This window comes from Erigeron canadensis, chromosome 2 (genome assembly GCF_010389155.1).
Source record: "Erigeron canadensis isolate Cc75 chromosome 2, C_canadensis_v1, whole genome shotgun sequence".
In the NCBI taxonomy this organism is placed as follows: Eukaryota; Viridiplantae; Streptophyta; class Magnoliopsida; order Asterales; family Asteraceae; genus Erigeron; species Erigeron canadensis.
Window position 1 is genome coordinate 41,744,894 of NC_057762.1, and position 15,886 is coordinate 41,760,779.

General features: G+C 33.0%; 2 protein-coding genes across 4 annotated transcripts; one reads left to right on the plus strand and one right to left on the minus strand.

Annotated features, from left to right (window-relative positions):
• The first annotated feature begins 6,809 nt into the window (after positions 1-6,809).
• On the plus strand, positions 6,810-10,788 carry LOC122587467 (transcription factor bHLH79). Of its 3 annotated transcripts, XR_006322150.1 has the most exons (7): positions 6,816-7,311; positions 7,507-7,716; positions 7,815-7,880; positions 8,100-8,168; positions 8,258-8,329; positions 9,590-9,793; positions 10,498-10,788. XR_006322150.1 is itself a non-coding variant. In XM_043759650.1 (6 exons), exons 1-6 carry the CDS (start codon positions 7,048-7,050, stop codon positions 9,690-9,692), a joined length of 756 nt encoding a protein of 251 aa, XP_043615585.1. In that variant the 5' UTR covers positions 6,810-7,047; the 3' UTR covers positions 9,693-10,132. The 3 variants fall into 3 exon arrangements, 2 of the variants coding, with proteins under 2 accessions (XP_043615585.1, XP_043615583.1); XM_043759650.1 differs by lacking the exon at positions 10,498-10,788 and having other exon boundaries at positions 6,810-7,311; positions 9,618-10,132; XM_043759648.1 differs by lacking the exon at positions 10,498-10,788 and having other exon boundaries at positions 9,590-10,132.
• Positions 10,789-13,338: 2,550 nt separating this feature from the next.
• LOC122590148 (probable myosin-binding protein 5) lies at positions 13,339-15,616 on the minus strand. The gene is made up of 4 exons (XM_043762485.1): positions 14,887-15,616; positions 13,988-14,600; positions 13,647-13,822; positions 13,339-13,549 (listed from the first exon to the last, which is right to left on the minus strand). Exons 1-4 carry the CDS (start codon positions 15,614-15,616, stop codon positions 13,341-13,343), a joined length of 1,728 nt encoding a protein of 575 aa, XP_043618420.1. The 3' UTR covers positions 13,339-13,340.
• Between the last annotated feature and the right edge of the window lie 270 nt (positions 15,617-15,886).

A 15,886-nucleotide genomic window follows, 5' to 3' on the forward strand; every position in this document is an offset into this window, starting at 1 on the left:
CAATGCAGTGGCGACGGTAGGCGACGGTTTGGCGAGTAGTGTAAGTAATTAATGTAAAGAGGTTTGTGCATATATTTTTAGGAATTAGGGGATAAATAATATACATTGTGGTAATTCTACAAATCTTTCATTTGAAATGAGTAACTTTTCAACAGAAAGAGACTAGTTTTAATAAGGGAAAAAAGATAAGTTGAATATATTTGAACAAAAAATTTGATTATAACGAGTCATTAGTTATCACAAAACGGTTAACGTTGAATATAAAGCATATATGAAATATGTTTGCAATCGAACTCCAACACAATATGATAAATATTTGAACTGTCTAGATTTTCGTATAAAATATTTTTCTATGACAATCGTTGGAGTTATATAATCTACATAATAGCTTTGTAATTTTATGATAAAAATATAACTATTTTATATACGTTAATGGTATCCATATGAGGGTCATTAGCAAAACACTTATATAAAGTTGATACTATCATTTTAAGTTCAATAAAACCAATTTAGTAGGTATTGTAGTTATTTTTTTCATACCAATAAAAAGAATTGACACGTCATTTTATCTTCCTTCATATTAATAGCGATTCATAATCCACCTAGATCTCGCAGGCATTGTTGCCCCCCGGCCGTATGTTGTCACCACTAACCCTCTAGCTTTCTCAAGCTTTAAATTTAAGGAAAAAAGAAAGAAAAAAAAAACCGACAAACCATTAAAAAGTATGTCCTTCCATCATGTACACAGACTAATTAATGAAAGACCGTTCTTTGCTTTCATATATCCTTTTCGATTGTCATTTCGTTAGTTGGTAGCATGAGTTGGGTGCACGATGATTGATCCATATCAAGTAAACTGATCAAACAAAAGCAAAGCCAACTAATCAAGCATATATACTAGTAACTTTTTATTCTAGTGTTATTTTTAAGTGGGTCATACTCTATGGTGGTGCTATAAAATGTATGACTGAAGATGTAAAATTGTTTTTAGATACCATGGAAATGATTCAATATTTGTACGACTTAACTAGATGTTCAAAAATTACAAACCTTTGCCAGTGCATGGTCATGAAGTCCCATTTTGTAATTCGAAACTTTATTTATTCATTCTTGTGAGAACAACACTACTAGGCGACGCGTAAAGTATATAAACACACACCAAAATTAAGAACATATACTAAGACTAATTAAGGGATCAAAAGTAGGATAGACTAGATGTTAGGAAAATGTCACTCGTTAATATGTCCACAACTTGAATTTAATTAGGAACACACATGAGTGATTAAGCAAAAGAACCCATTAAAAACCACTTGATTAGGGAAATTACCAATCTGGGGATGATTCAAATAAGACTTTCTAGTGGCCTAATTTACTCAAATTTAACAAGTGACTTAATTTGTTAGATTGCAAAGTTAGGCTCAACAATGGTCCTTGCCACTTACACTACATAAAAGAGTCACATATATCTTATCCTTCAAGTACTCAAAAGATTGCCACATTAGTTAATAACGCTTTGATAGATGCTTTAAACTACATATTAATTTCGTAATGTGGGGCTGCCGGTTCTAACTTGTACTCGTATTGTACCGTTTTTCTTTATTTGCTATTTAGTGTTTGTAACTATGTATTGATTGTTGATAAACCGTGGAGTTCATTCTGGATCCTAGAAAGTCCCTCTACCTTTATGGTAAAGGTAAAGTTGTCTGCATTTTACTTTTTTTTAAACCCCAATTATGTCGTCGCAATTGAGTACCGTTGTACAGTTGTGTTGCTGTTTATTTGTTATTGTTGATAAACCGTTTTTATGGACGTGAAAATAGTTATATGCAGATAGAATTGAAGACAACATGAAAAACACGTTAATTAGGAAATCTTTGAACCGATCGATTTAATAATAATAATTAAGGCTTACTTAGTTACGTTTAAGTTATAAGTTGTTTAATTATAACAAAACCATCCACCGCATCCATAATACGACAACACGTACCCAACTATCTAGCTACCTAGCATAACCTCCAAACACCTAGCATGCCTAATACGACTCACATCGTTGACAAATTTGAGGTTGTAAACTATGACGTGCCATAAGATTTGTTAAGTACCTCTATTAAGTAACAACCAAGGAAATTAATTAAGCTAATTAACCAAAAATTGTCGATGAAACACATTTAGATACAAAAATGGTGGCCGGCGATAAATGATTAATATCATTGGAAGTAAGAGCCAAAAAGTTTAAAACTTTATTATGCAGTTTAGAGTCAAAAGATAAATGGTACCCGCACACAAATTGAAGCTTTTGTTGTTTTGACAGTGTACGTAGTAATCATTGATGATATTGGCCGGCCTAAAGCTCGACCGTGTCCTTTAAGTTGCACCCAACTACGACTGGCCGGGGGTAGACACAACTCGAACACCTATGGAAGATAAGCGGCTCTAATTTACATGCTCAAGTATATGAAGTTGCGACTTGATCGACCTCACTCATTGCATCGCAATGGGGAGAACTCTCGGCCTAGCTAGTTTGCTTAACTAACTAATGTTATTTCATTGTGGCATACAATATATGTAGCTATAGCTAATTTTATTGCAACACAGTTAAGTTATGGTTGCGGAGTCACTTGTATTGTATTTCATAGGTTGTTTTTGGTTACAACGAGATGCTCGGTTTTCATGGTTTAACGAGAGAGTTGTCTTCAATTTGTAGACAGCCATTTTTTAATGGGCAAGTGATATCCATACCCATATATATATATAATATGTATTTTACCCCGCGCGATGCACGGCTAGTTAAAAAAGTTATTTTATGCATATGATAGACTTTGTTTTGTGGTTAGAATAACAACCAATTTGATTACTGTATTTTATGTGTTTCAGCCAAGAGAACGAAGGAGAGAAACAACACAATTGTGTTGGACGACTTTTTATTCTTAATTTAATATGAGTTTTGATTATTTTTTTTTTATATCTTATGTATATAGTTTTGATTTAATATTTTTATATTATATTTAATAAAATAAATTATATTGGTTTGAGAAGAAGTATTATAAGATAAATATTATGAAAAATGTACGGAGATGCCAAATAGGATAAAATCCTATGTGGTAATTTAAAATTGATGTATTATCACAAACTTAATTAATAAACATATTCATGAGTATTTAATTAGAAACCATAAAAAGATGGTATAAATGTATAACATACCAATACTAATAGATGAAGCTTAAATGGGGTTTCTACGGTTGAGTTAAGGGATGACGATGTTCGTGGATATATACAACACAATGGTTGCCTGCTTCGACTACCACTAAGTGTACAGTCTGTAAAACCACGGACGGTTTGCTTTCAATTTTCGGTAAATTGCTTATAATATATTAAACGTTTGATTCAAGGTGATGAATAAATAACCATAACTCGTGGGTCTTTGAATGGTTATGCCAAAAGTTATATACACATTATATGTTTTAAGCAAATATTATCAAATAAGGATATTCATGAATTTTACGTTGTATATAGCATATATGTGAATGATCACAATCTATAAACAGTTTGTCAAATATGTTTACCAAATTTAGATCTAGTGGATCTAAATTTTCATACAAAGGGTGCTTCTTTTTTTATTTACGTACGTAACTTATTTTTTAAATATTGTATGTATATAGTTTCTATATATTTAAAATTTAGTAATGTATTTAATTTAAGATAAATATAGTAAAAAAATTATGAAGATGTCACGTAAGACAAAATCCTATGTGGCAATTTTTAAAGCAAGCATTAAGTTGAAAGAAGGTTTTAGAAGACCAGGATTCTTACTATTTTTATCCTATGTATTTTACTCGTGCGATGCGCGAGCTGTTATAATTAGTGTCCAAAAATACTTAAAAATAAAAGTTCAGATGTATATGTATTCATGATTGGTTCATGATGTTTTGTTGTTTTTATTGTTGTATCACCATATTATACATAACCAATTGGTAGATATTTGTAAATTATACAAAATTCATAAGATAAAAAAAACCATTAACGACAATCACTTGTATTCCTATTTTTTTTTCCTTTGTGGCTCCATCCTATGATTGGTAAACAACTATCACTTGCAAATCACAAATAGTGATAAAGCTAGTCAACAAAAAGTTTCAAATCATACCAAGTCATTCTCACTCGTTACTCATATAAAATGTAAAAGATCAATAATATTATCAACAAAAGGCAACATACTCAATAAACTTATGGTTATGCAATTATATTTATAATGTATAATAAAACTATGTCAAGAAAGAGTTTCAAATTGTTGGTTTAGATTGATCTTAAATACTTTTGCTACAATTCCATGGGGTGTTGCTTGTTCTTCAAGCATTCCAAATAATACATAAAAATTCGATAAACAAATATATAGTTTTTATATTAATGCAATTTGTAAACAATATCAACTACTAAAACTTGAAATATATAATTCTCTATAATTTTGAGATTTCATGATATAACTTCCAAGATTGCATTTTTTTCCCCCATACACGTACGATGCTTTTTTTTTTAAGATTAACAGGATTTCCATTGTTAATTTTGTATTATATAGTTTCATTTGTTTATTTAATATTTACTGTATTTAACTTTAAAGTAATAATTTATTCTTGTATTTAATATTTAATTTGATTATAGATATATAAATATTGTCAAAAAAATTATGGAGATGCCATGTAGGTAAAATCCTATGTGATAACTTTTTAGTATATGTTTAGTTTTGAAGATGTCTTTAAAAAGCTTAGATTATACTTTTTTAATAATTATATAGATAGAAATGCAATTTTTACATTAGATTATATTGCACCACTCAATAAGTTAGGAATCAAATATTTTGAAAAAATATATCATCAAATAAGTTTTTTACTCATGTTTTTAGATTAATAATAAAAGAACGCAATTTTTCCCAAAAGTTACAAACAATAAATCGATCATGTATGACTTTATTTTCTCTGTTTATAATACTTGCCCCTCGCTACGCTAGTCATATATCTTAACAAAATCTTTGATTTTTTTTATTTTTTTTTTGCTTTAATTACATTTTAATAGTTTTATTTGCCCTATAACTATTTTAAAAGTTTTATTAAATAAAAAAGCGCAAATAGGCTGGCTAAGGTACATGTATACAGTGGCGCTTTGTGAGGCGTTGGATCCCAATTGTACAGCTCAGATACCAAACTCCCTACACAGTATACACTACCATACGTCCATACTCGCTCAAGTATATAAATTTACACCACGCGCCATAAATGTACAGAGATTTATAGCTGCATTCTACCCTCTGTCGGACACGTGTAACCCGTAGAAAGCGAGTAGACATTCTTATCCAGTTGCCTGTTTCTATACCCTATGATAAATACTTCACTTGTACCGTACAAGTAATTGATAAGGATTTCCAAAGCTAATTGTCTAATCAACTTTCCTTGTTCTTTCAAAGAGTTGCAAAAAATAGTCCCTACATTTTTATCAAAAACATCGTAATTGATCATCTTAAAATATTTTGCCTAATGATTTTCTATTTATTATATTTCTCCATTACTTTGTTTGAAATATTTATGACGCTTTATCTTATAGTTAATTAGTAGACTTATTATTAGAATGATTAATTATCTATAAATTTTTATATGTACTAGACATGAGTTTATGCGCTATATACTATAGCTAACAAAATGGTATATGATACTAGAGAATTCTCATCCATTTAACCTTTAAAAAGGTGTAGTCATGTAGATTGAGGGAGCACCCTAATCCTAATACCCCATTGATACCAACATACAAAAATTGCACGACACCTATTTGAGTAAGATAATTCTATCATCATACATAATCCTATGATAAAAGTATTATTTTTATGGTAAGGCTATGGACCTATATTTACCAGAACTTTAATGATAGTTCGTTTTTCTTTTTATTTCTAAACTCATTGATATCGGTTGTTGCCGATAAAAATAGATGAATGACGCAACATAAAAATCTATTCTATTAGTCATTGCAAAGTAAAATGGCCTCGACCACACCAACCTTTATTCGTAGCTGTAGTCCAACAAAATGATTGATACTGCATACACACAATACCTGACTTTCTTGATTATCTGTCAGAAAATTAACCTAACACATTGTCGTTAAAAAACTTTAGTTTGATAATGATAAAAGTTATCAAGTTGCCTAATTTAGGTTTTAACTCTTGTAATTTTACTATGAACTCTACATGTAACTTTTTTTTTAAAAGGTGTGGATCATTTGCGCACAACAGGGGATCTAGTTTACGTCGTCTTAACTGGGTCCGCGTTAAAGAGCCCCTTCAACCTCAATAACTAGTAGGAGGAGAAACTCCCTACTAAACCGCCCGAAGACACGAGATTTAATTGGGATAAAACCCAGTTGCCCCTCTACAGGACTCAAACATATTTCACAAGAGGACTTTATTTGTGAAATTCATTGAAGATGTCATTCCTATGTCTCGAACTCGAGACTTACAACATGCAAAACTGGTATTCAACCACTGAACTATAATGAGAAGTATTCTACATGTAACTATTACTTTTCCAAATTGAATAAATTTCTACGTCTCATAGCCGATATCATTTCCACATGAACCCTAATTGGAGAAGGAAAAAAAATACCAATAACCACTTTTATAAAATTGTTAGAAAGTAAACAAGATTAGACCACTAACAAATAGTAAAGGGACGTTTGTTGTAAATCACCAAATTTGTTTCCAATAAACGGCATAAAATACGCCGGGAGCGCACTTCACTCCTTCACTCACTCGCACATCTTTCACATCTCTACCTCTACTTACACCGCTCTCTGTATCTATATCTATTTATATACAAACCTCCTCTGTATCTATATTATAATCCCTAAATTCACTACATAATAATAGTACATTAAAAAATATAAATATTTAAATCCAGATCAGTTCAGTCAAATTTCCATATCTAGTCTTCAAGTGAACTCAATATTTATTACTCCAATATATATATATATACATACATTGTATTTGTATCTATTGATTTTAGTTAACTGATGGATCCACCTATAATCAACGAAGCTTCTTTCTCAACTGCGAATCCTTCTTCTTACAGTTTAACTGAGATTTGGCCTTTTTCTTCTATGAATGGAAATGAGAATTTGGGGCTCAAAATTGGCAGCTTTGTTTCCGGATATGGTGACGCCGGCGGTGAGGAATCGTCGGTCACGGAACAAAGTGGCGGTGGTCGGAAACGGAGAGATGCTAATTCTGAAGACGAATCTTCTAAACTTGTGTCTACTAGTACCGCCACTGATTTGGTAATTTTTCATTTAAAAAAAAAAAAAAAACTTAGTTTTAGATAAATTAGGGTTTATAATGTAATGCATCAGTTATGGATAAAATATATGGTATGTGTGCATATATATACATAGAAATGATGTGTCTTTTGAGCTTGCTGTTACTGTTAGAATGCTGATTGAGTTTATATATATGATGAATTTTTATATGGATAGAGCAATTTGAGTGGGAAAAGGATGAAGACATCGGGATCGAAAACCGAATTAGGTGGTGGTATGAAAGTTGATGGAGAAGGGAGTTCAGGGGGATCAGGTAGTAAGGCTGCAGGTGGTCAAACTAGTAAACCGTCTGAACCGCCTAAAGACTATATTCATGTTAGAGCAAGAAGGGGTCAAGCTACTGATAGTCATAGTCTTGCTGAAAGAGTAATCATCTTGTTATTTTAGTGATTTATTATCGGTTTCTGCTGATATATTTGTGCTGTTTTTTTACATGATCTTGATTTGAACGTGGTTGGTTTCAGGCCAGGAGAGAAAAGATTAGTGAAAGGATGAAAATTCTTCAAGATTTGGTCCCAGGGTGTAACAAGGTGCTTTTTTTGTATTGAGTGAATCATTCATTTGAGTCACAATTTGGCCTAATGGGCTTTTTGAAATTGAGTTTTTGAAGTAATTACTGATGTTAGAATATTATGAACAAGATAATTAGTCACGATACCAAGGGTTGCAAGTTATTTTACGTATTGGCATTTTCTTGGTTAGTTATATTGTTATAAAGGGTATTGATTGATTTTGATGTTATGTATTAGGTTATAGGAAAAGCACTTGTACTTGATGAAATAATCAACTACATCCAATCATTACAACATCAAGTCGAGGTACTTCTTTCCACATGCTTTATTTCATGTCTTTTTTAAAATAATCTATGTATGTTTTCTCACTATTTGTTGTGTATTCAATGTTATAGTTCTTGTCTATGAAGCTTGAAGCTGTAAATACAAGGATGAACCCTCCCATTGAAGGATTTCCCACAAAAGAGGTAAGTGTTGGAGTACCTTTATCGCATTTAACGTGTTCTATTGGCGTGTTCTTTTCATTGTGAATTACGTGCTATAATTTGCTTGCTGAAAAGTTTAGACAAGGTTGTACTATTTCCGGCCCACAGTTAGGTAACTATTGTCTCACAGTTACGTGTATCCTTAATATTTGTAAATTTCAAAGAGTGGAAACGATACCCACAAAAAAGTTTTAATTCAATAATAAAAAAACTTAGTATGTGCTTCACAGTTTGCCTGTACTCATGATTTGCTAGAATTCCTACTACATCATGCGATTGGTAGCATTCGCTGTTATCATCCATTTTTATGATAATAGAGCTCTAATCTCTAATTAACAACCAAATGAAACTATGTTTTCCTGAGTTTGACTCTTCAAAAGCTGGAACTTATCAAAATCAAGTTGTTAACACGTTTCCTTTTCATAAACCAACTATGTAACCCGGAAAAAATAAACATATAAATCAACTTTCCAGAATCTTATGAACTGATTAAGAATTCCGAAATATGAACATTACTAACGCTTTTTACCAATACATTTTTTAGCCTTAAATTAAAAATTCAAGGGCGAAAATAACCGTTTTATGGTCCAAACCAGACTCCGTGCCCAACATGTCCAACATACGTTATTTTTTTTTTTTTGTGATAAGTATCTTAAATGCGAATACAATGACACAATCATATTGTCTAGCTCTAGGACCATATCCTCATGATCTTTACAGAATCATTTGTAGCCGTTTGCAGAGTTGCAACAAATCTACAAATGAGTTTGAGGAACTTATTACTTTTGGACCACAAACTTTTGTCATGCACAAGCTTAATCTTGTTGTGTAGAGAGTTTGGACCACTTTGCACTACATTTTGAAACCAATCTGTGGTTCTTGTTTTCACTTGCTTCACCCATCTTGTTCTATTGACTTTGAGAGTGGAATGAGTTATTATTGGACCGCTGAACGTTATGATTAGTCAGAATCCCTGCTTTAGGTGTAGGAAAATCAATGCACCGCTTTGTTATAGATAATCATCAACATAGCAACATTTTGTGGATAAAATTTTTGGAAGAACTTTTTTTTTTAGATCTGGGTTTTGATATTATTAGGTTTGACTCTCTAATATCATTCAGAGACTATGAAATGATTCTCTTATATGTCTGCCGTCTGCGTATGCCAAACTCATTTGTGATATATAGATATGTATGGATGCTTATTATGGACTTGGTGAACTATTCAATCTTTGTGTTTCAGCTTGGCCCACCACCGTTTGATGCTGCAGGACTTCTTTTTGGGTCACAAACAACACGGGAGTACGGTCAAGAATCACAATCAGAGTGGCTTCATATGCAGTTAGGAAGTAGCTTTGAGCGAGCAACATAGTCAACATGAATCATAATTTAGCTAACCAGACTCTTGGAAATCTTGCATTAACAGTGGAAATGCGAATTTCCAAAGGTATGTAAGATAAGATATATTTATATATGAACTTTTTGTATCAGATTGTCCTCGGTATTTAAGCTCTATACTAGATCATCTGTAAAAAATTGCAATTCTGGACAACCTGATTGACCAAGACTACCTGCTTTACAATGGCCAGGAAGAGAAGTGCGTTTACATGTTCTTTTATTTTCTTTTTGCAAGCAAAATTTGATGTCTGTTGTCATTAAATGTATTAAGTAGCAATTTGATATCTTTTTTTCTTCAAGTTAATCGACTAACTAAAGCTCGTCCATGTTAGATACGATCCTTAACATGTTTATTGAATTTATTATGGAATTATATTTTAGAACAAAATGATTTGCAATGCTACTTGGTTTGTGAGCCTCCTTTTCGAGTCGAGTTGGAGTCAGGCACGGCTCCAACATGCACCTTAATTTTTTCACAATGTAATATTTTTTATTTAAAACTATATTTGGAAATTTGCCAACACCAAAAAAAGAAAAGAAAAAAGAAAATACATATGCAATCGCTAATCAGTGACATACGATTTCAATCCCACATTTCAAATGTCAATTTTTATATGATAGTAGCTATGAGCAGATAATCTACATACATTTTTTCTTCTTCAACGGGTAATACTTTCATTTTATTGATCTAAATAAAATTATCCATATATATTTTCCCTAATTATTAGAGTTTCTTATTTTCTTTTGGTTTAGATTGAAAGATGAAAGTGTAATGATAGATTGGAAGGGCCGAAGGGGGATTTTGTTTTTGGGAATCTCACACTAGACAACATATTATTGTTATCTTGCATTGATTTAATATGAAGACGAGTCGATACAATATAACATTATATGGGTCGTCTAAGTTTAGTGAATACTTAATGTTTTTGGTTATACGACGAAGTTGTAGTTGGTTCGTTATGTCGTCTTTTAGGTTTGCATATTGGTTGTAATTAGATGGCTATTATTTTGCCGGTATAAAAATTTATCGGAATTTGATCGTTATATTCAAATTTTTTTTTTACCTATATAATGTTTTAAATTTGCCCCCTTACAGTAAAATTTCTGGCTCCGTCCCTGGTTGGAGTCACATGATAAAAATATATTTGCCAAGCTCACACAACTTGCAAGGTACAAATATGATGGATGTACCACAATGTACAAGCTTTATAGTGTACTGTACAAACATGTAATTTACAGTTGTGGTAAATTTATTGATTGTTGCGGTACAAATATCAACTCCCATTGCTTAATTTAATGGTACCGTACAGTTTACAATCTTTATCAAAATGAAACTAGATTGATTTGAGTATTAAAAAAAACTGTGCATTTACTTGTATATTTTGTCTTTAAAAGGGAAGATGTTTGTTGAATAGTTGATAGTTATTTTTTCAATTGTTGTATAAGAATAAGACGCAAATTGCATAAAAGGATAACAAATGTTGGTTTGATTTCTATTTGGGTAACATCTTATTTGTATCTTCAAGACGTAAAGAAAAGATCCAAACTTAAGAAGGGATAAAAACCATTTATGTTCATTAAACAATTCTGGGTATGCAGTTGGTATAATGACATCATCATAGTTACATGACTTGAGAGATGCATATTGTATCCTGAAACACAACCAAATTATGATAATGGAAATAGAACTTCAAAATAATAATACGAGAAGTTTTCATTATTCAATCAAAAGCACAAAGTGACAACATACATACATATCAACATTCAACCATGCACAAACCCAAATAATCAGTACATGGAACTGGTTATGTATATCATTAGTTCGACGCACTTTTGCATAATCCTAACCCAGATAGACTGGTAAGGTTATATCATTTCTGGCTTCTTCTGCTCCTCCTTCGGCATGGTGAACGTCAGCACGATACACTTAGACAAGTGGCTATCTGTACTTGGAAATGTAGTCTGCTACTGTGATTTTTTGACGGTTTAAACTTAATTTTCAATTGTGATCCTCGAAGGCTATATCGATAATCTAGTCTCTAATTGAAAAATGGTATCTTTGGGCCAACTTGTAAGTTGTAATTGTGTTGGCTATATCCAGATAATATAACACTGTTGGGCTGAAATTAATGTTTTTGTTCTATAAAATGTAGTAAAAGCAAACCATGAATTGACGCGAAATCTCTTCAAATCAATAAACTGAATTGATTGTAAACCAAAACCCGTAGGCTTTTAACTTCTATTTACAAACTTTCTGGTTTTGATTTGGTCAGTAACCGACCCACCCATGTGTATCCATGAACTATGTGATCCTAATGAGGGTCACTCTCTCAATGATTCATTTATTAAAGTAACATTCCTCGATACATATAAACAAATTTGTTCTTTAAGCACCTTAAGTAGTCAAGTACCTGTGAATCAGTTAACTATAACTTACAGAGATATAACTAAAAGTCCTTACTTCTTATATTGCCTAAATGTCAAAAGATTGTCCAACTTAAAAGATATATCTCGTTACAATTCATTTCTCACTATAAACATCTTAAGCCATTATCTAATTTAAGCCGTATCTTTGCAGGATACTAAATGAAGATGATATTTCGGTAGCTTGTTTATATTTGCTGGTGTGCATTTGTGGTTTCAGGAGGAAAAGATCGAAGCCCCACTGATCACCTGACTGTCTCGGAGGTTAGAACCACATAGTTTTCTATTTGGACCAAGCTTCTCAATGCTGCAGTGTACAATGACCTGATCTTTTTTTTGCCAGCGTAAATTTTGTTTTGCCTTCGTTGTTTATCAATGCACAACTCCTAGTCTTCTCGATATAATAAGATTCAGTTGTAATAGTTCACGTTGTCCTTCACAACCATTTATCAGTAGACTTCCATAACATATGAAGCATTTTTGTTAACTGGACCTTTTTATGTTATATAAAAAAGGGTTACATTAAATTTAAAACAAGGACGGCCTACTATTGCAGAAACTCAAGAGGTTATGGGCCATTTTAAAGTTCTTGGCTGACTTGAACTTTTTCTTGTAAACAAGTAGCACTTTGCTCGCTTTTTCTTTATTTTTACCATATGTGATCCTATAACACGAGGTTGAGAGTTCAAGAGAAGCATCGTGCCTGGCTCATTGACTGTACATCTGTACCTCTTTCCAAAATATGGCATATATACATAGAAACCTGAAAATTGATAAGTAGAAAAAAACATTTTTTCATCAGAATCTTAGCATATTAATATTTGGGAATTAGGAGGTTGCAAAAGGACGGGTTGGGAATGGGTTAAAACAATATAGTTTGGTATGGTTCAAAATGAGCCAGGTTCACCAAACACACAATTCTCCAGTAAATTTATAACTGATTGAATAATTAGTTCGCCAAATGTGATTACAAGTTTACAACATGAGGTTTTAGACGTTTAGGCGTTAAACATTGATTGTGGGTGACTTTTGACCCGTTCGACCCATTCCCTCTTTAGCTACTTCTTTTAAACCATTAAACATAAAAATATAGCCCATTCATAACCAAATGGATCAATATTTTGAAAAAAGTTTAGTGTTAGCAGTTACCATAAATTCAAGTACCGACAAATTTAGGTATCTGTTGTGCTAATATCCTCAGATGTTTCTTCTGAGTGACGTAGCTTCCGTAAATGTTGGGCTATCTCCGTTAGAAGTTCAGCTCCCTTTTCACCCTTCTGGAGTGTCATTGCAGTACGCTTTAAAAAACCACTATCTGCTTCTAAAGCTCTCAACCTCCCCCTGATTACGGACACCTCTCTTTTAAGGGTTGCTTTGTTCTCTCTCACTGTAATTGCATAATAAATCCATGTTTTAGCATATAGAAGAAGTAAATCAAAACAATAACTTAAGTTAAAGAACATAGATTGTAGAGTTACCTATATCATCCTCTTCATCATCTTGTTCATCTTCCAATGCAGATGACTCGATATGCTTTTCTAAATTCTTTAACATACTGTAAAGCTGATATTTTTCAGTTTCAAAATCCAGCAATGGTTCCTCAAAGGCTTGCCTTTCGTTTTCTATGGATCTTTGAGAGTGGCTATCATCATCCCTTTCTAAAGGGCTCCCAGGCTCATTGAAGTCTTGTGCTAATGAACTCCCTGTCTCGTCAAAGCCGTCATGATCCCTCCCAAACTGGCTCGGTGGATCATCATACTCCTTTCCAAATAGGGTCTCGGGCTCAGATTTCTCATCAAAGGATGACAAAGATTGAGACTTCCATTCCTCCTGGTAATATTCGTCTGCATCAACTTCACATTCATCACCACCTACTTTCCTAATTTCTCCATATTTCTCTTTGTAGCTATCAAGTTCTGATTCCATAATCCTTACTTGTTCATCTCTCTTAGATACCAAATCTTGAAGTATTTGAATAGATTCTTGATCATACTCGGCTTGCTCTTCCATCATTCTCTGATACTGTAATGCTTCCATTTGGACGGCAGCCTTCTCAGCTTGTAGGCGAGTGATCATTGCCATAGCGTTGCTAGCTGCAACAGCTGCTGCACTTCTTTCTTCTTCGAGTTCCATTGACAGCATTTGAAGATTTTTTTTGTCTACACGGGCTTGTGTCTTTAGCTGTTGTAGACTCGAATCACCATCTCCTGGAGCTTCTTCATTCACTTCAGACAACAAATCGGACTTTTCTGATGAAGCGTTCTTAAGAGTTTTATTAGCCCATCGCGGACTTAATGCAACTGATTCCGTTAGTGGGATCCCAAAAAATTTGTTGCTTTTTAAAAGATTTGGGGTTTTCAAAGACTCTTCATCCATTTCCTCATAATCAGGGACCAATGTGACTATTCCTGATTTCATGTCTTCTCTAACTTCTGCATAAATGATCCAGTAAAAATCTCATATCATGGCAATTTAGACCCATGCACTTATGAATGGCCTTGCCCCATTTATTATGCACAAAACCTCTTAAAATTCTACAATTTATCTTACTGTTGACATAAGGTAGGTTATGTAATAGTATCTATTAAAACACACCAATTCTAATGAAAGAATTTAGAGAAAGTTGAATAAAATGTTTTACGGGTCAACACAATCCTGCGCATTATGGTCTATGGAAAGGATTAATGAAACAAGATGTGCAAGTAAAAGATTTCTCACTTTTAGCATCAGTCAATCCAAAGTCATACTCTGGCATATCTAGTTCGTTATCACATACAAATCTGAGCTCCATATACTTTGAATCATCAGTTTTCCATGCTGTTGGCGTGAAACATGTGTGTGCTCTAGGAGAAGAAGTTGTTGCTAATGTTGAAGCACGGGCATTAGAAAAGCTTCTAGTATAAGCTTTAGGAGAAGCTTTTGGTTTTAAAGGCTCACCACAACATGAACACCTTCTCACATCAAGTATGTTCTCGTTATAACCGTTACCCGTCTTGATAACCATCTTCTTATCATCTTCTTCTTTCAATTCATCTTTTTTCTTTTGCATGTTTTTTAAAAGGGATTTGTTAGTGTTGGTATCAGATTCTTTTTCCGTTGCAAACGAAAGAAGACAACCCTCACACATATTTTGAATATCAGAGAGTTTTCTATGTACATGACAATAAGCCAAGGAAGATATGTCCTTTTTGTGACATTCACATATGGATTCGTTATAATATGTATTTGGGTTCTTACCCACGAGCGCATGATCCACCCGTGTGCAAAGCACACATGGTGGTTCCAACTCGAAGATTTTGGCAAATGTACTTGAAAAAAATGCAAGGAACCCATCGACGAAAAGAGATGCAATTAGTATCCATTCAAGAATGGCCCATAACAAGAATTGTGGGAATCCACCCATCTCTTCCACAACAAATTTCTTGAATGATCTTTTCGACATTGCCATGTCAACGAAAAATCGAATTTGATTATGTGGGAAATGGTTGTGGACATACAGAGAAGAATGTCGTTATAAAGTATCAAAAATGAAGAGATCATGACCTGTGTTACGATGTACTTGGATCATGATCTACCTCCTTCTCCCCCTGGAAGTACCTGTTTAAACGAGATAGAGATCGATATCTTTAAACGAGGTTTTCAAAATTTCCTGCGAAATTTGGTGGAGATGCAGAAAACATATTTTGTTTCCAAAAATAGAAGGTGTGTGTATTAAGGA